This window comes from Colletes gigas, unplaced genomic scaffold (genome assembly GCF_013123115.1).
Source record: "Colletes gigas isolate AHSC1104 unplaced genomic scaffold, ASM1312311v1 Colletes_gigas_Sc00004, whole genome shotgun sequence".
In the NCBI taxonomy this organism is placed as follows: Eukaryota; Metazoa; Arthropoda; class Insecta; order Hymenoptera; family Colletidae; genus Colletes; species Colletes gigas.
In genome coordinates, this window is record NW_025106633.1 from 378235 (window position 1) to 401157 (window position 22923).

The window sequence follows — 22923 nt, forward strand, 5'->3', positions numbered from 1 at the left end:
GAATGTGAGATTCTGAAGGCCAAAATAAGACGAAAATCAAGAATATCAATTTGTTGATTGAGGTTTCGTTAAAAAGTTATTAACGTTTAAAGTTCCACCCATACTGAATTTTTTTCTCGAAAATGCGCAGGATTTTGGGGGTATGTGTATTCACCAAAAATGATTGTAATTGACCCCCGCAACCGAAAATAATTTTTCCAGAACGATTTGAAAATTTTTTTTTCGTATCTGAAAATATTTTTTTGTACAAAGTCGAAATTAAAAAATTTCAAATCGTTCTAAAAAAATTATACTTAGTTGCGGGGGTCAATTACAATCATGTTTGGTGAATAGACACACCCCTGAAATCCTATCCACTTTCGAGAAAAAAATTCTTTACTTCGTTACTAACTTTTTAACGAAGTCTCAATCAATAAATTAATAGTTTTGATTTTCGTCTTATTTTTGCCTCTAGAATCTCTCATTATAATTTTTCCTTGTATAACAAAATACGGCTCTATTCCTCATCCAACAAGAAGATGAACTCACGATTTACAGTTATTCGAAATAAAAGATTCTCAAAATTGTTTCAATCAGAACCGTCACATAACAATTTGCAACAATTCTAGTCGAAGGAGGTCCGGTTCGATTACATTTGCGGCGAGTCGTTCCGTCCATTTGTTTGGTCTTCGAACCAAAATGGAGTCGAGCGAAACGATAGGTAACGAAACGCGGAACGAAAGATGAACGGTAGATAAAAAAAGAAATAAACGAACAGGCGAATCAGTCACAGGATTTAAACGATTCTCGATGCTCTTTATTGTCGTGTAGCTCGGATGAACGTATCCGTGTGTGTGCATACGTACGCGCGTGCGCGTGCGCGCTTAGAAGATGGAATCGGGATTACGCGGGATCAGAATCGCGAACATGAAAGTACGAACGTGAAAAATTTTTGTCGGAGATGTCGCGCGAGTAGGATACAGAGTATGATTTACTCGTCCACGTTTATTTTCTCGTCCATAGATACACGCGCATTTTGATACGCGACGGTTCCCTCGGGAAGCGGGAGAAGGTCGAGCGGGGTCGGGCAAATTTTATTTCGCGAACAAAGAATATAAATTTTAGATTGATACGCAAACGCGGATGTCGGTTTAAAGGAGATGCATCCTAATTTACGATCGAGTCAACGGAACGCAGTTGGCTCGCGAACGGATCTAAAATTTTTATTCGTCTACGGTGAATGAAATTTGCTCGATTCCGAGCGTCGGGGGAACCGTGGCGGCGAACTAATTCGTTCGGCGATGTTCGTGTCGAGACTGGCGATTTAAATATTTTTAACGGGACGAACGTTCGGCGAGGTTGCGAGATGGACGCTTGAATCGATGCCAGATATGGACAAAATTCTTATCCGGATACAAATTTCTACCAACGAACAAAGGATAAACAACAGGAGAACAGGAATCGGTCGGATTTTATTTTCTTTAAATTCCGTTCGAACTGTTTTTTTTTTTTCTTTAAGACGATGTTCTTGTGATTTTGTTTTATCGAAAAACACTTGCGCCTCGTGAAGTTTATTAAAGACTTCCTGCGGCGGAGATATTTTAGAACTCATAAAAGGATCCAAGAGAACTGTTATCATAGAAATTTTATTAGAAAAAGTTTCGTAAAATAAACGAAACTTCGTATTTATAGTACATTGTAGATAATGGATAGCTTTAATGCCAATATAATATCGAAACTTTTCAAGAACGATGGAGAGTTTTGACGTGTATAAAAGTGATCGAGCGTCGCTCGCGATCTATTACCGTTACACAAGAACTTTTCATTTGCATTTCTTATAAATTTTATACAAACTAGAACTTTTACTCATCCATCCTCGCTGAAACTTGCAACGTGAGTTTATTACAAAAGTTCCTATTTAAAACATTTCATAATTGTTTCAACTCCTGTAAGCAATTATTTATCCGTTACTCACTGGATATAAAATTAGAATTTTCAGTACAGAATAAAACATTTCACGCTGAATTCAAATTTAATTTCATTGTTCGAATGAAATTTTGCCCGTCTCTGATCGATGGCGTTTCGAATTTAGGAACTTGGCATCCACTTGGCGTGCCCAGGACAGAGATGGGCAAACTTCTAATCTATCGTAGAACAAACTGTCGAATAACGTGTAAAAGATAAGTTAAAAAATAAAAATTTCCATTATAAATTGAAGTATTTCACGAGGATTAAAAATTGAATTGTGTAACGCGTTATTGGTTATCTATTATTCGAACTTTTGCCCATTTCTGGCGCAGGAACAGCCGACAAAAGCCCTTCGATCCTTTTAATACTGTTTTCCTCGTTCTCATTGGTGGGAAGGATACCGATGCGTTTCGGTGGTCGAACGAGATGGATCATTGATACTCTGAACGATCATGTTCAGACGATCCAGGCTACTTCCGCTGATTTGAGGTGACTGCGGCTCCGTTTGCTCGAACCCTGCGAACAAACACGATATCGGTTGTTTAAATCTTATTAAGGAATATTGATGATAATTTCTGCGACAGAGTATAGGGGCAAGAGGGTGGAACAGTCGAAAACCCCGATTTAGTTGATGTTTTCCAACAGCTGAACGACTACCTCGGTAGCCATCACGGCGTGGTCAACTTTGACGAAATTGGTGGGTTCATTCTGACTAAAGACCACTTGCCTCATCTCCATCTTGGGACCCTTGGGACTCTGTAGAGCTATAGAGTGCGAAAGGATGGCAAACGAGTAGAGGGGAATTCCATCTCATCAACAGGACCCTAAAGACCCATTTTAACGAATTAGACTTGAGAGCAAAAATCCTTAAATGCAACGATAACTCGGAGTTAGGAAAGGTAGTCTATCCCCAATGATATTGTCAATTTTACTAATTCTAATTCTACTTTTAATAATATTTGCAGTTATTGGGTTGTTCGGGAAGTAATTTCGTTTTCCTCCTTCTTGAAAAGGAACAATTTCCTTATAATATGTAAATATTTTATTGAATTTTGTACTGGTCATTTTGGTCCTGGGAGCCTGACCTTTATTTATAAAAAACTGATGCAAGTGATTTTTGATCCGAACAACCCAATATATTCTGATATAGAAAATATTAACGGACACCGAACGTCGAACAGAGGATTTTGTCCCACGCTCGTAGAACACCTGAAAACTATCGATGGTCGATAATAATAATCGATCGACACTCGGTTTCTGGATTCTGAGTGTCGACACACGGTTCTAAGCGTCTTTGCTCGCTGGAGAGGATCCAACGGATCGATCCATCGCGGGTCGATCGCGCTCGAGAGCCGGTGAATCGCGGCCACCTCTTTATTTACGAATCGTATCTCTGTCGCGATATTTCTTCGCCGATGACGCGTTGCCGAGACGTGAGCGACCGCTTCGGGGCTTCCTGCCAAAACGCGAGTAATTCCCGACGAGAGAAATCGAGCGTGAGGTAAAAGCAGAGTTCGACAAATTTTATTCGTCGAATAACTAACGTTCGTGGATTTCGAATCCATCAACCATCGGGTACAACGGAACATCGATTGTATAGAACCAATGGGGGATACTAGAGGCCAAAATGAGACGAAAATCAAGAATACCAATTTCTCGATTGGGGCTTCGTTAAAAAGTTATTAACAATTAAATTAAAAAATTTCAAATCGTTCTGGAAAAATTATTTTCGGTTGTGGGGGTCAATTACAATAATTTTTGGTCAGTAGACATACCCCCGAAATCCTATCCATTTTCGAGAAAAAAAATCGAGAAAATGTGAAATTTTACGACGAAAAAAAAAATTTCAAATCATTCTGGAAAAATTATTTTCGGTTGCAGGGGTCAATTACAATTATTTTTGATGAATAGGAATACCCCCGAAATCCTACCCACTTTCTAGAAAAAAATTCAAGAAGGTGTATAATTTTACGACGAAAAAAAAAGTTTCAAATCGTTCTGGAAAAATTATTTTCAGTTGCAGGGGTCAATTACAATCATATTTGGTGAATAGACATACTCCCGAAATCCTGCTCATTTTCGAGAAAAAAATTCATTACTAGTGGAACTTTAAACGTTAATAACTTTTTAATAAAGGCTCCATCAAGAAATTGATATTCTTGATTTTCGTCGTATTTTGGGATCTGGAATACCCCATTAAAATTTTTCCCGGGGTGGGCGAACACTCTGTATATCACACCGTTGGCCGTTAATGACGTCAGATAGAATCAGTGTGACGTTTATAGGTGGAATTATATGGCTTAAAGTCAGCGTCGTGTGGGCACGTTGGTACAGAAAAAGGTTAAATTGTTTCCAAACGGCGGCGCCGTGTATTCAGTTTTCTTTGAAAAGCGTTCGAATCGGCGGACGAACGAACGGATGAATCCGACGGTGAAGCGATCGCGATAAAAATAGTTGGCCGATCGGTTTCCATTTACGTACGCGACGCGATATAACCGAAGATGAATATTTAAGGGTGGAAAGCGCTTCTATAAATACGAAAGTGGGAAGAACGGGTGTTCGTAGAGCTCGGTTCGAATCGACGCGAGAAGACCAAAGAATGCACTCGGCGAACGAGGACTGCATTTCGTACGGATCCGTCGGAAAGCGTCGCGCGGAAACACGAAAATGTCAGTCAAGCGTTAGAAACGCTAAAAGAACAGCGATAATGTTTGTAAAAATGCATAAAAACATTTTTATTCGCTGAAACAGTAAGATTGTTGCACGACTTCTTTTCGCAAAAATATAATACAACAGCTCGAGGATTTGGTTAAAATTTTGTAATAATGTATAAATAATCTTCTTGATGTAATTTTAAAAGCTGAACTTCCACGACGAAAACTCGATTCCCAAAAGCTTGTACGAACAACGACTTAAATTTTGAACGATCGTCGAGTAAAGCGGAACACCCTGTATACATACGTAGACATTGTGCATAGATCGTTTCGTTGAAAAGTCGGACCGGTGACTTTGAATCGCGAGCTTCTTCGTCTAGAGTAAATCGAGACGACTTAATTGCATCCCTCGGTCTTCAAAGACTCCTAATTCTCTCTGTTCGCTCGATTCGTTCTCACTGGGTGTTCCTACGAACGAACAAGGAACCTTTGATTCGTCCTCATTAGTGGGAAACGCAACGACGACGTCGAAATCTTGTCGCGAGAATGGAAAAGCTCGTGTCTCTCTGGCTTTTGGAATTGTCGCCGATAGTCATCGTGTTTCGAATCGATTCAAATCGATCTCCTTAATCCTAGGCGCGTTGGAACGTAATTTTCTAATTCAGGTTTTCTGTAATTCAAAGATGTCTCCTTATTCTAGCAAAAAAAAATTCAATCGAAATTAACGATAGTTTAAAAAGCAAATTTACAAATATCGGTTACTTCTAAAGCTATTATGAGAGTATCTCCCCTTATCACTAACACTATTGACAATTATAGTGTGTTTATTTGTACAAAAGAAATATGTGAAGAAATGTATAATTCAATGAAAATAAGCGTTTATTCAATCTCTTATAGAAAATTGCGGTAAATTTTCAAAACTTTAATCGATTAAATTGTTTACAAGTTTGATTAGAAATGAGTGATTTTGACTACTTTGGTAGTTCCAGTGTTAAAGTATCGAGGTCCACGTTCCAAAAATTCTGTCGTACCAGTATTCTCGACGTTATTTGCGTGTGGACCGTATCGAGTGTCGGGTGTCACGTACCCGCAAATAAATCATTATTAATACGAGTAACGTGAAAGACAGGGGTTGGTTGTAACTTGGACGAGCGGTTTGTAAGGGATCGAGAGTTGAGGAGCGAACGAAAGAGAAGAGCTAGAGGAAGACAAGCCAAACGACAGAGGAAACGAGATTTTCGAGAGACATTAGCGAATTCTGGATGCGGCAAAGTATGTATTTTGGCTGCAGTTTCCGCCGCGTTTAAACGCACGTTGCGTTCAGTCGGCAAAAGGATGGTCCGGCGACGATGCGTCATACTAATGTACCGTGGCAATATATGGCACTTTGGGGTGGCTAGAATTTTCTCATCCTTCGACTATCCGCCGAATTGCACCGAGAACGCTTTTCGCGAAGAACCCACGTCGAATCTCGAGATCCACCGAAGAAACAAATTTTTTCTAAATTGGTACCCACGTTCGTTAAACAGATCTACAAATTTCTACAACGCTTCTATTTTGTATAAAAATAATATAAAGCGTTCGAAGTTCGAAGTCTTGCTTTGGATAAAACTTGTAAAAAATTTACTGAACTGAATTTCTGAAAATTTTTTTCCGTAATTTACTATAAAAGAATGAATAAACACTTATTTCCATTGCATTATACATTTCTTCACGTATCTAACGTTTTAATTTCTTTGGTATTATAATCTATAATTGTCTGTAGTTTCGGTATTAATATGTCTGTCCATTATTGGTTATTTCTACTTGTGTTACTGTTTTTAAAACGCTGATGAACGTGTTTTATCTATCTTTCGTTGATCTTACCGTCTTCGAGTTAGCCTACAACCAGTAGAAACAAATAATATCGCGCCAACATCGATGCTTACAACGCCAGTAGAAATGGCGAGTAACCGACAGACACGCTGGATAAGTCAGCCCAATCTCCTGACAAATTTTTCTGCTATCTCGAAAGCATACGATTTACACGAGAAAAATTTGTTATATTTTCGATACATTTTCTAATTTAGAATCACTATATCGACGCTTGTATCACTAATTACCTATATCTACCGATTTCTAGTGTTTTATTGCCTCGCTCGTCAATATTTAACCCCTTGCCAGTTCATAAGTATGTCATTTTAATGTAACAAAAATGACACATGATAAAATAAATAGAATGAATACATGATTTTGTTACAACGTAAGTTATCTTACGACTGAATCAAGTCTAGTGGCTACTGAACCCAAAATGGCCGACCGTGACTGTCACAGACTTGATTAGTAAGAGATTAACAATCTTACGAACCATTGACATTTCCTGTTTAGTAATTTGTATACGATCGTATTATATAAGCATAAATTCTAATTTGCAAATAAGTGTTTTATGTTTCACGAATACTGTGGTACCCTTCGATCGACAATGTAAAATGGCCGCCCATGACTGCCGCAGATTAGGAGGTTTTGGGATTCGTAAGGAACCATTGAACGATAATAAAAAAGAATATTAAAATTGAAATTAAATAAAAAATTGAACCACAACCTAATTTGTAAATAAGTGATTTCTTTCGCGAACACTGTGGGATCCTTCGATCGACAAAGTATGCAAAATGGCGGCGTGGGATGGCTCTGAAGACACCGGTATCCTATCCACGGAGCTAGACAAACGCGTTCGGTCGGAACGACGACTGTTTTGAAATAACGCTGGTTAAATGAGACGCAACCGCGATGCATCAATTAAAATAATCAGGGTCCACGGTAGTGGGTTACGGTTACGGTTCGGTAAATCGCTTGGCACCGTTCGCCAGCAGGGAGGAACTTGTTTCTCGTTCTTGCAGCCATGCCTATTCCTACCCGCGACTACCGGTTCTTTTTCCACGCTTCGCGGCCTACGAGTCGTGGCGGAGGCGTTGCGTTGCGGCGCGATCGTGAATTATAGACTACTGCTTCTAACGAGTGACTACTCGCGTCACGAATCTCTCCTTTATCTTCCTAGCAACCCTTCCTAGCACGAGATTGCCAACCTCGAGACTTCCGGTCGGGTCGCGACAAGTCTCGAACGCTTGGTCCTCGGGTACTCAGCAAGAATGATGCAACAATCGAGGGTGAAAAGATGATCGAAACAACTAAGCGTCCAGCGTATTGTCGCTGATTCTCAGGGCTCGAAAACTTGTAATATAAGTTCTCGAAACGGTTGAGAAGAACTTTTATTTCTAGCAACCGATTTGACCAGCAAAACAGAAAATTGGAGGCACAATTGGCCGGTAGATTGTAGAGAAAGTAATTCACGCGAATAATGAAATGCGTCGCGAGGGAAGAATCACAGACGAAGATTGAAAACAGGTGGGAAATTCTGTTCCAAGTTATTCGAGAAAAATTAAGCGAAAAGCAATGAATATAAAAGACAACATTCGCTTCAGTTTGTAACTCGGTAACTACCGAGAGCAGGAATTTTGCATTGCATCGGTATGGTAACGATCAATAGATCCTACGTGCATGGAGATCAAACGATGTCCTTTGAGTTCAACAGGAAATTGAGACTAGAAGTTCCCGCACTTCAGGTGTGAACAAGAGTAGATGCATTTTTCATACGCTTCATGCATAAATTCAGAGGTGATTCCGAATAGAGTCTAACGGCCTACTGATAGATGTGTCTATCCAGGGTGGCTCTGAATCATCAAATAATGGAAATATCAGGTCATCCCCGTAAGCTCTTGCTGAATTTTATATTAGGATTCGAGACAATATTTCAAACGTTCCATTGAATTTTATGGAAAAATTTTGATATCACTGATCTCTTCGACGGAACTATTATATCGTCACAAACTTCTCTGACTTTCCATTGAAATGTTGTTCGATACTATTTTACATAAGTGTATCGACATTGTCAAATTTATTACTAGCTAAAAAGTGTTCAAGATTTTATACAATTTTGATATTTGAAGTCTCCGGATACGGAAACGCTCGTAGAGTAAATTTCACAGAATTCGAAGCCAGTTTGTCGTATCTGCGACTTTTGATCGCTATTCGGGCGTTTGGAACCACCGTGCCGATGTGTCCGATAGCGCGAGCGCGCAGCTTCTTTTCGCCCCGTTGAGTTATGTTTCACGCTTGCCAATAGCCAGGTATTCATTAACGCTAATTAATTCCGAGTTATTTTAATGGCCGAAATCCCGCGATTCCGCGTGCTCCATTTTGGCTCGTCCCGTGTCCCGTCTCGGCTCGACCAATTTGGCATTGTCGCGACTACTCACCCTCCCCCCCACCCTCCTTCCCCCTTGTGTTTTCCATTTCTTCTTTGTTCGTAGCATCGAGCTTTGCATCGCGTGGCGACGTATTGGTGTAACGAGGCTCTTTAGCCTCTACACAGCCATGATCCAGAGATCGTAAGCATGTAATTCTGATATGCAGGGTCACGTTGACCCAGGTAAAAGGGGAAGTTTCTCGATAGGCCAAGATCATAGAATAAAACTATCGTAAATAATAAATATTGCGTTTTGAGTTCGCGTGGAAGATTTGAAACGAATTTCTCGGACAGTGTAATGTTCGATCGCGAAATGGACCCCCTAATCTTTGTTCGTGGCAATCTAGTTTAGCCATGCTACGTCTCCCCGTGGCGCCTCGTCGGTTTCCCGCCCGGACGGCCATGTGAATACTTTCCGTTCGAGAAATTTGCCCGACTTCGATCTCCGCGCGCGGGGATCCGCGTGCCGTAGATACGCGCGGACAGACACGGCTGCTCGTCTATTTTCAGAATGTAGGCCAATTAATTCCGCCACATTTTCGGCGGTACAGGTCGGAAAAACGAAAACCGTACGAATCGTCGCGCGAAAATAGCAAGGATCACGGGGGCAGGGGGCTAAATCGGTCGGAAGTCGCGGCGGCGCGCGAGGGGCACGTCGACGCTCGGATAACTGCAACGAAACGGGGACCGCGGACCACGCAGTTAGTCGGGCCAGGCACTTTCAGGCGTTTTCACTAAGAAAGACCGAACTTATCATATTGAGGGACTGGGTGCAAAAACATCCTACTCCAATTAAATTGATTTTGTGCAGTCCATCATAATCCTATTCTTTGATCTTCTATATGTAAATACAGTAGAGTTCCGATTATCTTATTACATATTTACACTGATTATTCTTTGACAAATGTTACGAATTATATTTCACACAAATAAGGAAATCAAAGTCGCATTCAGTAGTGACGACGATACTAAACAGTTGACGAATATAGCGTAGGAATTTTATATATTTTATTTTTTATTAATAAATTGTATTACTACATTGCCCACGCCATATTAAAAATCTAAAAACAAATTCTGAAGAAAAATCGTCAGGGCGTAGGTGGAGACATTTTTCGACGAAATTAAAAAACTTCAAATCGTTCTAAAAAAATTATTATCGTCTGCAGGGGTCAATTACAATCATTTTTGGTCAGTAGACATACCCCCGAAATCCTATCCATTTTCGAGAAAAAAATTCGAGTAGATGTGAAAGTCGACAAAATTAAAAAATTTCAAATCGTTCTAAAAAAATTATTTTCGGTTGCGGGGATCAATTACAATAATTTTTGGTGAATAGACATACCCCCGAAATCCTACTCACTTTCGAGAAAAAAATTCGAACAGGTAGTGAAAATTTTCGACGGAAAAAAAAATTTCAAATCGTTCTGAAAAAATTATTTTTGGTTGCGGGGATCAATTACAATCATTTTTGGTGAATAGACATACACCCGAAATCCTATCCACTTTCGAGAAAAAAATTCTTTACCGAAAATATAACGTGTGGCCAGAAATGTTTCTCCGAAAAACATCATAATTTCTGAATGGGAATATTAAATGACTGCACTTCAGTCGTAATTTATTGTCAAGTAATAAAAATACTTGATTACATTAGAAAACTTTGTTCGTCTTAATTGTGTCATATAAAATCAACGAATAAGCACTTCATTTGTTTTTTTCGCTTCTAAACCTAAATCCAGTTAAGTTATTCTTCACCCAGCTGCACATATGCAATCAGTTCTAATCAGGATCACTCGAATTGCTGAAGAATAATCAACTTGCTTGAATCGGTTCGATTCAGTGTCATGAAGTCGTGTGTATTGTGCATAGAAATTACGAGCTTTTAGAGAATTTTGTGACCACATCTTTGAAAAAATTTGTAAATAGTTAAAAACGTTATGGAACTCTTTTAATTATTATTTAAATCTTGATGTTGATCTCTCTTGTCTAATGTACACTTTATAAAAAATGCAAACATAGCTGAGGATGGACTCGTTGATCTCAGAACGAGCTAATGCTACCAACAATTTGGTAGCATTAAAGTTTAACTTAACGAGTCTCGAAGGATTCTGGCGTTGCTTGCAAGGAGCTTATCCCGCGATCCTGTAGAGCGATCAGTGCAAAATCCTGTTTGGTTGCGTCGAAAGCACATTAAATTTAACTAATATTTAAGAACGTTACTCCGAAAAGGGTCCAACGAGCTCCATTAGTCTGCTAAAATGGCGTATGCGGCGGGGAAAAGCAAAGAACGGAAATATATTAGAGTTCCTTAACGTTGCAAGCAAACAAATCCCTAATGGAGGAAGGCTCGTGCTGCTTTGTATCCTCGGGCTGTGGTCACAGTGGAAACGCAGAAAGAAGGAAACGAGATAGTTGGATGCTGTTGGACATAGGTTTCTACTTTCAGAACTTTCTACTTTAATCGGAAGAATGAAAAATAAACTCGGGCTGTGTACACTCCGTTAAAATGGGTTGACTTAATTCGAAAGAGTAGACCAGAGAATCCATTTAAAGCGATCGAAACGAGGAAGACTTTGCTTCTATAGAGTTTTTCAATCAGTGATCCTGATTTTACATTGCATAATTTGCAATGTAAACAAATCGTAATCTCGTCTCCAACGCGCAGAATCCAAAAACTCAAAAACTCGCCGACGCAAACCCAAACGACCCGAGATATACGAAAACCGAAGAGACCAAAGATAAATCGCAACCGAAGATGGTGCACGATAGAAATTCACGAAGACCCGGAAGTACTATAAAGGGCGACCTCGCTCGACGCGAGTTCGGCTCGTCGATCAATCCAGTTGTAATTCAGTTGCATCCATTCTACTAGCGAACCAAGAAGAATACTAAAGCTACACTATACTAGAGCCATATACAGAGTGCATCTATGGGGTACAATCTGACAGTGGGTGATTTCTGCGTACAGAAATAAGTAGAAATTAATGAATAATTGTTCCAATGTTCTGATTCTAAATTTAATTCTCGACTGTGATATCAATCGATAGCAGACACTCAACTTATTATCTATATTCTATCATACATATTGCTCCTTTTATGGTGCTTGTACTCTATGATTCCACGATCATTTACGTTTGTTATAATCGTACCAATGTATCTTGTTATTGAGCTTTGGGAGATGAAGTCTCTCTACTCTTTTCATTTTTGCATTACTGTTCAATTGGAAAGCTCGATCTTTTTTATAGTTTTTGAATGAGACTTTTGATGATAAGTGTTAACGAATGATATTTGTATATATTTATATCTCAAATAAACTAATGTTCCAAAAGTCAATTACCACGCATTGCTGTCACCAAGCAACAGTTATTGTTTTAAACTGAAGTTGATTGCTACTTAGACTGCAAAATGACAAACATTGCCAAAAACTGCATGAATATTCTGGCGTAATATTTTGAACTATTCGAATATTGGATGTTTCCGTCAGCTCTACCAGGAAGTGATCTAGAACCGATCGCGATCGTGGGCGATCGTACGCGTGACGCGTGACGCGTGGCGCGTGGCCGTCGCGACGCTCTCTAGGCACTCGTGGCGAACGATGACTGCGATGGAACAGGGGGGTTGGAGGGGCGACAGAGGGAGAGAGGAAACGAGGGATCGGAGCCACTCTACCGGGAGAACGTTGCATCTCGGAAGCTCCACGGGTGGGCTATCTATAGCAACGAGTGTAACCGAATAGAAACCGAGTGTCACTCAAGGGTGACAAAACTCATTAATACTGATCTGCTTAATGCCCCGTCTCGTGTCTGGCATTAATCTACTTAAAAATACCAGTATCGCGAGCGATCTACCGTTTTGGAAGCGTCGACGAGAGGAGCCGGTCGATGCGTCGCGTCGCGAGCCTCCTTAATAGACGATTCCTGTCTTTCCGCGCGTTTCGGCGGCGCAACGCGCGCGTAAATTACCGTTTCGCGGATAGAATCTCACTCACCGTTGATGGGTTGAAACCTTGCCAAAGGGTCCGAGAATTGCCTGAGCCTTTCCGTCACGTATCGCGGCGAGTCTGCGCCCTGCGAATAAAAAGAATCGGTTGTGATTGCGTTCGGATCGGAAGAGGTTTCGAAAGGCGGCGTACATGTTCCGATCGAAACGATCCGAAAAGGTTCTCGTACGAGTTCCATAACTGTTACTTTTTAGGTTCTATATAGGTTCCTGCGCGTCTAAGAACGCCTACGCGTTTAACTCATGATGCGTTTATTTTATCCGGAAGTAAGAGGCGCGAAGACGTACAAGCCACGAATGATGCATTCGAAGCGCCCGTGACGCACACTATATTCTAAACATGCTCCGGCGCTCAGGATCGCAACTTATTGCAGCCAATTTTCCTTCCCCCACCCCCAACACGGATCTAAATAATCCGAGAATTAATTTCGGGCCAAAATCGCTGCTAGAACGCGGTGGAATCTTGACGTCGATCTACTTGTTTGTTAAGATTTGGTAGCAGTCCCCGTGTACTTGAGATCCTGTTAATAATGGTTCGCGATGGGTAGCTTAAAGAAGACAGTTTTGATCAGTTTTTGATGGGATTTCCGACCATTGTGAGGCATTTCGCCGAGAATGGGAGACGCGCGCTGTGTCGCGCCTCGTTCGATTCGATCGTTCGCGAAATGTAGGTCAATCGTGGTGTTCGGCAAGGGATTCGCGCAAACGTCGTCCACCGATTGGAGGGAGAAGGTTTCAGAGGGGGGAGGAAAGGAGAGAGGGAATTTTTGAACAAACGCGAAAACCATCGGACACGTAAATAAGTTCGTGGAAGAAAACACTGGTCATGATAACAGCCATCTTTCTTTAACGAATGCCAAAATTAAAATAACAGGCTCGACTTTTTTTAAACATACTCTTTGTTCCTAAACAGTGAATTCTAATGGTAATTTCTATTCATATCGTTAAGGAGCAATGATCTCTGACAGTGCATTATTCGCTCGAATAATGAACCACTTATAAACTTTGGGCTCGGTATCGTGGCTTCGAAGTTCGGTCACATTTTTTCTTTCTATATCCGCTACCGGATGACTGTTGAGAAGACCATTAACTCCCCGCTGAAGTTCGACTTAAGTACTCTAAAGCCAAAGTCGACCAAAATCTAGTTGCGTCTAAGCATTAGACGCTAAGACAAGGCTCGCTGGATCAGCTTTGCAAGTTCCAGAAACGATCAATGTATCTATCTGAATGCTTCGAACTACGGACGCGAGACATAGCAATTTTCCAGCCCGTTGCTGTTCAACAAAAATCACATCTTCGAATCATGCCGTTTCCGGAATAAATGCACGCTGCTGTATCTTTAAAAAATTCGATCATCGTTATCGTGGAATTGATTTTCTCGAAAAGACGTTTTGACGCGTGTGTTCTTCCATTGAATTGCGTTTGGTGGCAATTATTTGTCGACAAATTGAACGTTCCATGGACGTGTCGCGTTTATCCGTGAGAGGAAAGGGTCGCGTGGCTATCGATAAAAGATAAGGGAGAATCGGAAGCGGGGGGACGATTGTCGGAGGCAAGTGGCTGGAGCAGAGGGCACGGAGTCGTGGTCGTCGTCGTAGTCGTTGGAATGCCGATCGGCGTCGCGTTCTCTGATCTCTTTCGCCTTCTTTCCCTCATTCATTCCTCCACTCTACAGACCACTAAACACTCCGTACACATTTTATCCGACTCCGGTTCCTTTATTTGTTTCGGCGCATCTATATGCGGCGTCGCGGCCAACTATTCTCGGAGTGAAAGCAGTTCCTCGCCGCGCTGTCCACCGCCTGGCATCGTGCGTGACTGCACGCGCGTGTACGTGCGTTCGCAACTTGTTACGAGAAACTAGCTCTGACAACCAGTGTTCCGCGAGAAGATACATTTTCAGAGGACGAGCGCGCGTTTACCGAGGCCCCCGTACACCGAATCGTATTTAAACTTCGAATTCCATCGTTGTCGAACCGCGCGGTCATTCGCATCGAAAAATCTGAAAAAAAGTCATTCTTACAATACTATCCGTAATTTCCATACCGTAACGTTCTTTTTATAATAATCTACAGTATATATAAATCGAACTGTCTTTCTCTATTGACACGATTCATTTTTCCGTGCATTTCTCTTCGCAGACCAACGAACCGGCAATCCCGTCCGCCATGTTTTTCTTCGTGTGTCATAGATTTGCGGGGAATCTGCGAATTTGTATAGGAAATTATTAGTCTCTTGTCCCGTAACATCGAGCCATATGTATTCCCCAATGTTTGATGTTTTTAAAACTTTCTAATCGCATTGCGTTTCAGTCGATCGGAGAAGATAACGATATTTTGATCAAAAAGTAAAACGATTGTTCTTTGTCACGTTTTATCGAAGAAGAGTCGAACTATACAGGGTTGGTACGGTGGTGTTTCGCGACACGAGCGATTAAGTGTCATCCCGGGCTACGCGAAGAGGAGTTTGGCAGAGCAAAGAGTACCCAGCAACGGTTTTTCGGGGAGATTGAGGAGTTACAACGTCGGGGAACAGAGACCGGGACTGGAGGGGACGCGACACGAGATCGAGGAGCTTTTATCGTAAAGTAGGATACCTTAACCGCCCCGTGCTTGCGACTAAAACGACTGCTTTAAATAAGCGCGATGTTTGCTCTGGAAGATGGCTCTCCGGCCTCGATGTCAGAGATCGATGCAACTTCCCCCGCAGGGATGGTAGTTTCTCGTGAAAAAATCAATTTTAAAGTCAATCGAGGAGCTCGCTTCCAAAATGCCTTAATCCTGAAATATTATAGAAGGGTACTTAATTAGTCATTTATAATAATCTCGTGTAAATAAAATGACTTTCTCCTACCATTTAAACTTCACTTTTACTTATTTTCATGATTGGCGTATACTGCTCCTTAGTAAAATTATGGAAATATAGTAAACCACGTACGTCAGACAAACCTACTTATAAATTTTATAACAGATACGAATTTGGATTTGAAAATTTGGCAAAAATTGATCACCAGTGAGAACGAAAGATTGCAATTGTTGCTGTAGGAAGACAAAAGGTAGACGAAAGGCGAATCGACTGGGAAGCACGATTCCTAGTGGCTCCAAATTTCGTTTGGAAATGAACGAAAGCGCGCGGTATCGTGGCTCGAATCGATGCTGGGCATCGAGCTTATATTTAGCGAGGATACGAGCCGACTGCTTTACGCGAAAGACCAGAGAAATATATTTCATTGTATAATCCCCTCGGAGAAGAGTCCCGAAGTGGCTCGCTTGCTGAGTTCGCCTGAAACATCGCGCGAAGATCTAACTCGCGAGCTCCACACCCCGGGACTAGGGTTGGAACTATTCGAGCAGTATACTATGCGAGTATTTGACAAATATTCCAACCGCCGCGAGTTAAATTCCAATGTCCAAGCGTTCGGAAATTATTGTCGGTATATGAATATTCGGATATTACTAACCAAACATTACAAGAAAAGGCACATAGATTTTAACTATTAATATAAAATTCAAACACCTGCTATTTTCGTCCAATCTGGATGAAAGTTCCTTCCTCGAATTATCGAGGCATCCTATACAGTGTAGTAAATATAATTATTTTATCAGTGTGAGCGTTTTAACAAATTTCTTAAATTAAGCAAAGGCAAAATTAAATGGATAAAAGCGACTTAATATTGACCAAGTCAAGATAAACGTAACAAAAATGTCCGAAGTTGAAATTCTATCCTTTCGGGAGCTTTAGGAAAAGTTTGAGAACTACGGAGGAAGTTTGTACACTCCGATCGTGCCGTACGCTCGTTTCGCGAATGCTATTTGAAAGGGATCGATCGATCGGAAAGTAAAATTCTCAAAAAGCCAGCGTCGATGTCGTCCAAGATTCCGTTTCAGGAACGAAACTCTTTCGGCGAGCTGGTGCAAAAAACGACACGTCGACCGTCGCTCTCGAGTGCACACGTGTTCAACACGTGGCTGGATACGCGCGCTCTCGAACAGGCACTCGAAATTAATATTCGCAGTTGCTCTGCAAACGACACGACCAATAAGGTAAACGTACCAACTATGGACATACTTTCTCACAATCTACCCTTTGAACGGTGCCTGAAAATTCTGAATATCCGTCATTGTCTGTGTGCATTTTAATCTGCGAAGCCAGAACACTACTATTTTACTCTTTTATAAAAATAATACTTTAATTTATATTCAAATTAAGACTTGCATAAATACTTTAATATCTATTCAAATTATTTTTATAAAAATGTAGAAGACCAGTGTTCTATAAAAGCTACTATGCCTAGTAAGTAGTTATAGAATACTAGTTTTCTATATTATTATAAAAAATAATTTGAATAGAAAAAAAGTATTTATGCAAGTATTAATTTAAATATAAATTAAAGTATGTTCAAATTAAAATCAGAGGTTGCTATTATATCTAGTATTTTAAACTTAATAATATTTGTAAAATTATAAATAATATATGAATTAGGAATATTGTAAAATAACGCCCTTTACATCTTTAGACACGAAAAACTGGCGTGGCAGTCAACGCGTTAAGTATAATATACTTGAGCAATTTTCTCTGAGGTCTCCATCTTGCCTCGCTCTCCCTTGTACCAATACAAGACAGTTCACGTGTAAAGCTTCGGAAATTGATCGCAAAGATTACGCGTACACAACATCTGTTGAGGCTATTATACCCTAAAGAGACTTTCGGCGCTAAAAATACTAAAAGAGACACTGTCAGCAATAAAAAAAAAGAATAGCTCTAGATAGCTGAACAGCTGTGCTGGTATACCGTGAGTGGCGGCAGAGCCGCGCTTATGGGATTTTACGCGTAAAACTTCAGAGCCCTGGGGGCACGTTTTCCGGTTACCCGATCGTGCTCATCTCTTACACATATTAATCTTTTATGAATCGGAACCAGGGATGTGACAAGACGCGGGAAAAAGGGACACTCGCCCCAAGAGACCGTGGTTATAGAAGCGCCAACAAGCGCGTTTAAAAATAAAGAATTAAATTAACCGGCGTAATACTCCCCCTATTAATTTGCTTCTTGTTATTCCATTAAAAGATCATTCCTTTCCTCGACTCGAAACTTAAGTTCTAAGAGTCACGTTCACGCTGGCGGGCAAGCTGACGCGAAAATGGTTTTTTAAAAAGGACTTTTACACCATACAATGCCCTCCTCCATATCGAGTAATTCTTATAATTTCCGAGATATTGCAACCCTTATTTTAAAAATTGAAAAAATAAATTGAAATTTCGTATATATGAATTCGTTGGAGGATCGAGTAGGATAGAGATCGATAGATTGACGAGCAGCGGCGAGGGAAAACAGCGCGCGATGGCGGACACGGCGTTCGGTTGTTTCGATTTCTGACACGCGTGGGAAACATAGTATCGAAAACCGATAGCTGCTGACCGAGAAGCGACGCGAATACTCTACCGCCGGAAACGATGTTGAAACGTTTCCCCACCTCCGCTTGCTCCGTTTTCCCTCTGCCCTGTGCGCGCCGTGGCAGCCGCGATAGCGACGGCAGGCATGCTTTTGTTGCGCGTTTCGCAGCGCAAAAGAGGTCACCGGCGAGGGCGTCGGAAAGCGAGCGTACGAAGCTCGGTCGATCACGACGCAGGATGCACCGGGAGCGCGTGTCAACCTACCGCGTTCTTGGCCAAACCGTGATCTTGAGCACCCGCGGATCTGTTCCCTTGCAACAACGCTTCCAGACCCTCGATGTACTCGATCGCGTTCCGCAGAATCTCCACTTTCGGCAGCCGCTGGTTGGGGTTGTTGCTGGTCCTTCTCTTCAACACCTCGAACGCCTCGTTCACCTGAAACGACCACGCGAGTCAACGTTGCACGGTTAACTTTTACACAGATTTAGCATCTTTTATAGAAGCACAAATATTGCTTGATAAAGAAAGGGCCAGCGTTAAACGGGGGTTGACTGCGTTTGAGAGACCAGATCTTAACCCTTTGTACTCCACTGGTGCCGCTATGACGATAAACATAATACTGTACTATAGTACAATTCGAGTTTCATTTATGGTAATACAAATTAAATTTAGGTATTTATAAACTTTTCTGGGGAAAAAGAAAATTGCAATTTGCATTGCTAGTTGTTCTTATTAACCTCCTCAGGATCAAATTATTTTGTTTCTAATAAACAAAAAGGCAAATTGATATTCACCCACAATATTCGTCAATCTTGTGACAATGCTGCCATGTCATATCATTAGAAAAAACTATAAACATTTATTCGTAACTCTAGTGGTTACTGTTATGATATAATATTTAAAATAATTTAAATACTAGTATCCTTGAAGAGATTAATAAAGACTCTCAGAGTGCAGAGGGTTAAGCACCAGCCTTCTACGAGTAAGTTATTAGGACGAAGTTGGCGGGAAAGTCTGGTAGCGAGAAGAGTAGAGTGCCGACCTTTCTCAAGCGCCTTCTTTCCCGCAAGGTCGCCGCTTTCCTTCGGTCAACGGTCACGGTTTTCTTTTTGCAAGCTTTGCAGGCCCAGAGGAGGCATCTGCGGGGACCGTGGGCCGAGGCTGTCGCGTCCAGCGCCGCGTGAGGATGAGGCACGTGCTCGCTCGACTCGCTCTCGTTCGATTCGTTCAGTTCTTTCGGCTCGTTCGACTCGTTGCCCTCGTTGCTCTCCTCCGCCTCGATGGAGGCGGATTCGAGATCGGCCGATGCGTCCACCGATACCACCGACGACGCGTCGTCGGAATCCAAAACGTACCGCGACGACTGCGACCTGTCGACGTGCACGCATAACGATAAATCCATTACAACATTAATCTGATTTCAAGCTCGTCCGCCCAAACGACATTAAGAAAAATTCTAATCCGAATCGGTACATGGTGGAAAAAGTAACTAGTTGTATCTCCAATGAAATTGAAACTGCGTCTCGTTACATGCACCTAGACGCGTACAGAGCGAACGAAAAGAAAAGGAATCGATTGTTACGACCCGGCGGTATAGCAATTCCTCTTAAAGACGATCGCGAGGGAGTTGTTCCAACGGAGAGTCTCTGTTCCTCCGATTGGAATCGTTCCAGGTGGTCGACAGAACGCGGTGCCTCCTCGTTCGTACCTTGATCGACGCGACGAGAGACAGAGTCTGGTAGACACGGGTAAAAGGAACTCGAAATACGAGGTGAAAATGGTTTAATGCGCGATAAAGCCATCGGCGCGTTTTCGTTGAGAATAACGACAGACAGGCGGTTTCGGGATCTCAAATCTCGACGTGATTTCTGTTACGACGATGGAAAACCGTTGTACGGAGGTTGGGAGTATCCGCGATACGAGAGACGCGAAATTTCCACGGGATGATTCTTTCCTGGGGCGAAACAAAGACCCAGAGTCTCGAGGAGGCGTCGAAAGAAACGCGCGACGATCCGCGTGTTCCGTTTCTGAGGAGGAACTGGTACAGTCGGTGGAACGGTTATAGCGATCTAGTAAAAACTGCAGGGTGCCAACAACTGGTAGCTGGCCTGGAAGAATCGTCCTTGGAACTTTAAAAGCCTGGTGTCCGTTGGAAAGTTTTGCTATCGATAGAGGTGTGTGCTAAAATCCGAAATTATCGGGTCGAGATTCTAGAATTTTTTTCGCGATCGGAACGGACATCCCAGATTGTTCGAGATTTTCAAGAATATTTTAAATATTTCGAGGTTTAGTTATTGTTAAAAAATTCTGCGACGAAGGAAATTTTGACTTCACACGATCACTATTTTATCGGTATATGTTCATACATTTTTATCGATGAAAAAGACTGTCGTAGATGTTGATATAATTTTGGTTTGCACTATAACGGAACGTGCATTTAATATGTAAAATTTGAAGAAGATTCATCGATCCATTCTTGAGATATCTTGGCAGCAATTCAAAACAATAGACTGTAAGAGACGTGCAATAACTCGAGCAATAATAAAGATTATTGCACTGTGTCGTCGGAGAAGAGTAATAAACTTCGTTTGAAATTTGCCAGAAAATATAAAAAGCGGGCAATCACTGAATGGAAACGGGTCATTTGGTCGGACGAGCGAATGTTCCAGTGGTTAAACAATCGTTTCAAGTTTCATTTATATTAAACATATTCACTGATGTTCGTTTGACATTTTTAATAATATATCTGATTAAATTATAATAAAAGGTCTCTAAACCCTGAATGCAATAAAGAAAAAAGGTTCTCCAAAGCTGCCATGTTGACGGTTCATGAAAGAAAACCGACCAACGTGTTATGATCTATGGATCGCTATAAATTTCTTCTTCTAATCACAATTTGTAATTTTAACATATAAATTACTGTGAAGATGGCGGGAATCGAATAGTTTTCTTAACATTAACTGACAATTATAGTGCATGTATTTGTACCAAAGAATGCAATGGAAGTAAGTGAAAATTATGGTAAATTTTCAAAAATTCGGTCGAATAAATGTTTTATAAATATTAGAAATTACGAATGGGTCATTTTGACTAGGTTGAATGTTTAAGTACTGGAATATTTACGTCGATTCGATCGCATTACATATATGGAATTGTTAAGCGCGAGCAATTCTCACCCGAGACGATGATCGTACCGGTAACGCTGCGAGCTGGTGGACTCTAACGGCGAGACGCTGCCGGCCGCCTCGGCGACGCTTCTCGTTTCCTCGTCCACGTTTCCCTCGGACAGGTATCCTTGGAAGCAGTCGATCGACGGATGCTCGCCGGACGCGTACACGCGTCGACGCCGATGATGATGGTGATAGTGGTGATGATAACGATGGTGGTGGTAACGATGATGATGGTGGTGACCGTGATGAGGATGATGCAGTAGTTGCAGGTGATGGTGGCGGTAAGAGTCGTACGTCGATCTACCGGCCGCTTGACACGCGTAAGACACCGCGTCCGTCACGAGGGTCATCATATCTCGAGGATCACGCTGGGACCGGCGAGCAACGATCCTCCGACACGCTCCTCGATCTTTCCTTGCCGCGACCTTGTCTCTCACGGATGCCAACGAAACCTCGAAACTTCTTCCACGAAACTCAACCGAACCGCCTCGCGGGACAGAGCTACCGTACGGTCCGATCAATCGTCATACCGAGCACTTCCGGCGGATCGACGGTATCATCGTGGGCCGCGTATCGCGATCGATCGTCGAGTCGATGAACGTTGGCGACGGCGTTTCGACGCTCGAGCGATTCGAGATCGAGCCAAAGTCTGGGGAAAGATTGAAGCAGCCGAGCTTTCGGAGGATGCACGCGTGCCACGACACGCAAGCTCGTACGCGCTCGTCGAGACTCGTAGCCGATCGTAGGCGATGCTCGCTCGCGGCCACGCTTTTCTCGCCCGGCGAAACGCACGCGTAGCCAACGCCGTTTCGAATACTTTACGAGCGGCGTTTAGCGGACGGTTACACCCAGTTGGATTATTTTCGACGTGAAGCCGACCAATTAGGGCCCATCGAAATACTCGCGGAGACGCCGTCGCCACGCCTCTTATCTTTCGAACCACGACCTAGTGGCTGGCGGGATCTCGTCACGGGGTGTGGTTTAATCCCGGTGACTCGAAACCGAAATTATTTCGGTATCGGTCATTTTTCGGTTAATCCTTCCGCCACTACCGGAACCGCGCGCCCGCGGTTTCTTTCCTATTCGCGGTTTGCGACACTCTTCATAGTTTGTGTCGGCTGGACGACAGTCGATTTGGTAACCATCATTCTCAAAGACTTAGGATACGTTTAACACGTTTGCTGCGGTTTATGACGTGACTTTTGTGTTTTATGACAATCTGTTTTTTTGTTATTGATAAACAAATCCTATAAAGTGTGTACGTCTGATGCTTCGTATCAATTTCTACTTAAATTACCAAACTAGTCGCTCTCGGTGAACATCCACAATATTTACGACGCAGCGAACGTGTTAATGAACCCCCGCGACCGTAGTATCTGTACATTGTGTTTCAATATCTTTCTCTTTCATCTTGCTATAGAAGCATTAAAGAACTTGAAAACGCAGTAAGAATTAACACGTTCGCGGACAGTACAAATTTT

At 42.0% G+C, this 22923-nt stretch overlaps 1 protein-coding gene across 2 annotated transcripts; it reads right to left on the reverse strand.

Moving 5' to 3' along the window:
- Window positions 1-391: 391 nt before the first annotated feature.
- Window positions 392-22231, reverse strand: LOC122405313 (myogenic-determination protein). 2 transcript variants are annotated; one of them, XM_043409967.1, is made up of 5 exons: window positions 21467-22231; window positions 19315-19642; window positions 18537-18707; window positions 12869-12947; window positions 392-2463 (listed from the first exon to the last, which is right to left on the reverse strand). In XM_043409967.1, the coding sequence occupies exons 1-5, from the start codon at window positions 21793-21795 to the stop codon at window positions 2330-2332; spliced, it is 1041 nt and encodes a 346-aa protein (XP_043265902.1). In that variant the 5' UTR covers window positions 21796-22231; the 3' UTR covers window positions 392-2329. The 2 variants fall into 2 exon arrangements, with proteins under 2 accessions (XP_043265902.1, XP_043265901.1); XM_043409966.1 differs by having other exon boundaries at window positions 21449-22231.
- Between the last annotated feature and the right edge of the window lie 692 nt (window positions 22232-22923).

Bases quoted from the DNA above. Each gene is read 5' to 3' on its own strand.
- LOC122405313 (XM_043409966.1), bottom strand. From the start codon at position 21,795: ATGATGACCCTCGTGACGGACGCGGTGTCTTACGCGTGTCAAGCGGCC. The intron at 12,948-18,536 runs GTAGGTTGACAC...TTTTATTCGCAG, and splicing joins ACGGTTTGGCCAAGAACGCG to GGCGCAGACTCGCCGCGATA. The intron at 2,464-12,868 runs GTGAGTGAGATT...GTTTGTTCGCAG, and splicing joins AAGGTTTCAACCCATCAACG to GGTTCGAGCAAACGGAGCCG.